Here is a 5,036-nt window from a genome sequence, read left to right as displayed (position 1 = left end):
CCCAGGCGACTCCAATAGCCTAAGCTTCGGCTCCTGTCATTGTGTCAGGTCAGTTGGGCAATTACTTGTTGGAATGCCCTGTGTAGCTCCTTTGGGGGGCCAGTGTTGACAGAGGGTATTTTTGGGGTCATGTCTACCTTAGTGGGGATTGGACCAAGGCGACTTCAATAGCCCGTCGAGGGAGTTTTGGGGTCATGTCTAATCCAAGATATATTGAGATGCTTGTGTTGTGATGCATTTTCATATATAGTGCGTATGAATGAACTGTTTTCAATGTTTCTACTCACTGGGCTTTAGAAGCTCATCCCTTTCCCTTAATCCCAGTTTTGCAGGTACAGGGTTAGCTGGGAAGTCAGAAGCATCAGAGTGTTGGCTTCAGTATGTTTGTGTATAGCATAGTGTGGACATGATGTATGTAAAAGGATATATGTAAAGTAATGTAATAGTTAGTCAGTTAAGGTATAAATGTATTAGAATGTGCTTTTGCCTTTTGTCTATAGTATGTTTCATCCCTTGTATATGCATGTATCCTGTTTTCAGTTTAATGATGAGCAATGAGTCAAACCAGGCTTAATAACATGTTGTGTTTCGAAAACCCAGTGAATTATAACTGTGAGGGAAGACAGGGATTACTTCCTTTGACCCAAGACCAGTGCAATAGGAAAGACCAGGTTTGATTCCTGTGATCCACAGAGTAGACCACTAGAGAAGACCAGGTTTGATTCCTGTGACTCTATGGTAACCAAGTTAACTTATGATATGCTGACCCTTACAGAGTGGGTTTTATGCTGCAGAGCGCATAGGGTATGGAGGTTACTTGGTAAAGCATCACTGGTGTATTATAGATAGCCAGAGGGCTAGTTCAGATTAGTATATCTGAGCATTTGGTTCATATGGTTGGACCTATAGGACAGTGTTTTAAAGGTTAAGTCTGGTAGTTTTAAAGACAAGTTTTAAAAAGTAATAGTCCAGTCGGATCATGTATGGGATTTTAACAGGTACACAGAGTTCATAGCAGGCTTACTACGGGTCCCGGCGGCCTTAAGCCGATCTGGATCCTAGTGTCGAGCAGTTTGGGCCGTTACAAAGAGGGTACCGGTTTCCGGGCTGTTACAGTTGGTATCAGAGCAGAGGTTCCTCATTAGTACGATGTTTTACATCGGAAAGAGGTTGGTCTAGAGGTCATAGTAAGGCAAAACACAATAAGTAAAATCATGTCCACTAAGATAGGAAGTTGTTTTGCATGCTGATGTGGAATACTCATGCTTATTAATGTTATGCTATGTAATGCATGTTTATATTGTAAATTCATGTGTTTTCATATGAACATGTGTGCTAATGTTTGTTTCTTGATGTGTTGTTATTCAGGAGAACTAGGATGAGTGGAACTAGTTATTCTGTGGAATCAGACCCATCTGAAGGATCTTTTGAGGAAAACAGGGAAAGAATGGATGTAAGGAGAGAGATAGAATTAGATGTGCAAAGAAAGGATATAGGAGTGCAAGTGAATATGGACGAAGAGTCTGTAGATGATACCCAGAATAAGGATGCCAGGATCTCTAGTTCAGGAGAAGTTGACCCCTCTATTTTGAGTACAGCTGCTAAAAGGGGGAAAAAGAAAGTCAGAGGCCTTAAAGGGTCAAAGAAGAGGGAGTTTTGGAATAAGTTAAAGTCAGGGTTGGGTTCGAGTTCTAATAGGGATAGCTTTAGATGTGAGAGGTGTGGAAGGCTGCATAAGGGAGTTTGTCTTGCAGGGACAACAGCATGTTTTAGGTGTGGTCAGGAGGGACATGTAGTTCGTGAGTGTCGTACTGCACCTTGGATAGCTCAGTCTCAGCGGACATTTTTAAGTAGAGTTGTTCAACAGGAGGCAGCCACATCAGACCCAGTAGTGCCAGGTATGTTCATTTTGTTATAAATGTTCTGATGTGTTTTGAGGATTCTGATAGGATGTCTTTTGTTGTAATCGAAGTAAAAGATAAATAGATAGAATTTCAAAGAAGAGTTAAAGAGAGAGTTATTATGAGATGTTAGGATCTCAGGTTTTCATAAACCTAGGCATAGTGAGAATTGATTTCTCAAGAAGAAGAAGAGTAAATAAGGCAGAAAATAGAACAAGAAGTAAAAAGAGTAACAGTAAGTATGAATAAGTAGAAGGATAAGATGGGTCAGAGTAAGAGGAAAAGAAAAGGAAGGTAAGTTCAGAAAGAGACTAGAGTTAGTCTGGGATTAGATGGTGGTGAGGCTGAGGAAGAAGGGAGAGCCTTTTCTTCAGTAAATTCCCGAGGGAAGTTCCATTAGTTTTAGCTTGGATCTTCACCCTGACTCAGTAGGAGGCAAACACATCATACATGGTGACGTCAGATGCGTTCACTTGGAAGTGTTCAGATGTGTATGCTGTTTGTTTTGGACCCAGTGTTTCACTTTCCTTGTTGTTTATGAGCCATTGATAGAGTGGATTTGATGACTTCTGGGCTTAGAGTGTTTTTCTCAGGGTCAGTAGACCTGAATATGATCCATCTGATGCAGAGTCAGTCAGTTTAGTTCAGAGTTTATACAGAGTAGGCGATGCGATCCAGCTGACCTTATGGTTCTAGGGGTGACTGATGATGTCAACCTAGGGCGGATTGGCTAGCTACTCATAGTACTACCTGTGTCCGCAGAGACAAGGTAGGAGAGTTTAGAGCTCAGGATGGATCAATAGTTAGTCCTTAAAAAGGACAGAGTATAGAGGAATAGAGTACAGTATAGATGCCTAGAAGTTGATATCAGTCCCGCAGGCTCATCGTTATACAGGAAAAGTTGTCAGAGGGTTCTAACTCTTGTGAGCAAGTTTGTCAGGACAGGGAATCAACCTCAGTACCCTTTACTAGAGAGAGAGTTCTAGATGTTTTCCAGATGATCTGTCAGGTTTTCCATCTGTTAGAGAGTTAGAGTTGAGAATAGGAGTGGTATCTGGACGCGGAACCATTTCTTTCCTTTTACTCTAACAGGATGGCATCTACAGAAAGAGAATAGTCAGAATAGTATAGAGAGCTTAGTAGATAAAGATTTTATCCGACTTAGTACCTCACCCTGGAATACTCCAGTGTTGTTGTGGAAAACGAAGGATAGACTCTTGAGATTTTGTTATAACTGTTTACAGTTAACAGGGTCACTACTAAGCAATTACAGGTGTTCCTAGATAGGATTGATTGATCTACTAACTGTTCTAATCAAAGAAGATTGGATTACAGATTGGTATGATCAGAGTACAGATTGGAGCAATACCTGTTGAGAGTTAGAGATTAAGTCAGTTTAGTAAAGAAGAAGAAAGGCGGGCAAGGATCAGTATTACAAGGTTGGTAATACAGATTGGTAGAAAAGATTGATGATCTATTAGAACTGTTAGTGGAAACTGGTTGTGATTCCAGTGTGATTACGGATTGGTATCATTACAGATTTGTATCTGTTAAGAATTAAAAGTGAGAGTTTTCACAAAGAGATTAGTTTAGTTAAGAGAAAGAAAAGAAGAATAAGGATCAGAGTAGCGCAGCGAAAGCTGTGGAGTTCAGAAAAAGGTTATGAGTATAAACTCAGATCAGGAGAATAGAGGTATAGATTCTCTCTTTAGAGAGAAGTGATAGGCTTTACTTGCTTATCTGTTTGTTTTTAACATTCGAGGACGAATGTTTTGTAAGGGGGGAAGATTGTAATACCCGGCTAGTTCAGACATCGGAGTTCCTACCGTCCGGTGGAATTTTGAATGTCAGAGTTTCCCTGAAGGGTAGAGTGAAGGTTTTCTAAAATGTTTTTATATGTTTTAAGTTTTTGATTTGAAAAGGAAATGAGTTTTTAAGAGAAAAGGCTAAGGAAGATTTTCCCACTTTCGGCCCCCTAAAGTTAAAGTTCGGCTGCCGAAAGTACCCCACGTTCGGCCCCCTAAACTTAAGGTTCGGCCCCCTAAAGTGGTGAGGTGTTGCATGGAGCTTTGGCCACCCAACGTGAAGCGGTGGTGCACTTTTAAAGGTGCTTTTGGCCGACTAAGGAGGTGCTTAGGCTCTCCTTTGGTTCAGGAACTTGCTCATGCTTTCTCTCAATGATCTTCCATAGTTTTACATCAAATCTTTCAAAGAAAAGTAGGTTTTAAGTGAGTTAAAGGGAGTTTTGAGAAGTTGTGGAGTTTAGGAGCTTGTGAAGCTTGAATCTCCATCTCTTCAAGTTAGGAGTCACGCCAGCCTTTGTTCTTCAATAGGTAAGTGTGAATCCTTGGTTTTAATTATGTTTTAAATGAGTTTGATGAGGGGAAAGGGGAGTTGTGCATGTGTATGCATGAGTTGTGCATATTAGGGTGTATGGATCCTATGCTTTGTTTGTGGTTGTTGTGTGTTATTTGTTGGAGTTTTAATGTGTTTAAGACTCCTATATGCATGATTAAGTGTTTAGAGTATGTTTGGAGAGGTTGGATGCATGTTTGGAGGGTTGAAGTTCGGATGGCAGGCGTTCTTGTGCACGAAACTGAGTTCTGGATGAACCCAGGTTCGGCCCCCGAAAGTCCAAGTTAGGCCGCCGAACATGCCTGACTTTCGTCTCTGGAGGAAACATTCGGCCGCCGAAGGTGCTGCCGAAGGTGCCCTGTCCAGCTTTCCTTTGCTTGTTTTGCATGCATGTTTTGAGGTGTTTTAAGGGGTCTTAAGGGGAGATGTTTAGAGGTATGTTAGAGTATGTTGGTCCCTCACTTGAGTCCATCTGTGTAGGCACAGAACAGAGGAACCAGAGAGAGCAGCAGTGAGTGTTGCTTCAGAGTTTGCAGAGTTAGCCCAGGGTTAGCCAAGCATTGGCTAGAGGTGAGTAGAACTAAACTTAATCTTTTATTAAAGAAACATAATGCTTTAGCATAGTTCATGCATCATGAATGCTATGATATGTATTAGGGTGATTGCATTAGAATCACGAATGTGAAGCATTGCATATTATGTGATCAGAGATTAGGTGGACCCAGGCGACTCCAATAGCCTAAGCTTCGGCTCCTGTCATTGTGTCAGGTCAGTTGGGCA

The 5,036-nt window shown here is 41.3% G+C and overlaps 1 protein-coding gene across 1 annotated transcript; it reads left to right on the top strand.

Annotated features, from left to right (window-relative positions):
- The first annotated feature begins 1,396 nt into the window (after positions 1-1,396).
- On the top strand, positions 1,397-4,795 carry LOC122723039. The gene is made up of 2 exons (XM_043953765.1): positions 1,397-1,898; positions 4,737-4,795. The coding sequence occupies exons 1-2, from the start codon at positions 1,448-1,450 to the stop codon at positions 4,769-4,771; spliced, it is 486 nt and encodes a 161-aa protein (XP_043809700.1). The 5' UTR covers positions 1,397-1,447; the 3' UTR covers positions 4,772-4,795.
- The last annotated feature ends 241 nt before the right edge of the window (positions 4,796-5,036 follow it).

The sequence above is a fragment of the Manihot esculenta genome, unplaced genomic scaffold, assembly GCF_001659605.2.
Source record: "Manihot esculenta cultivar AM560-2 unplaced genomic scaffold, M.esculenta_v8 Scaffold65, whole genome shotgun sequence".
NCBI lineage: Eukaryota > Viridiplantae > Streptophyta > Magnoliopsida > Malpighiales > Euphorbiaceae > Manihot > Manihot esculenta.
The sequence above is the reverse complement of the archived record's forward strand: the minus strand, read 5'-3'. Positions and strand labels throughout refer to the sequence as shown.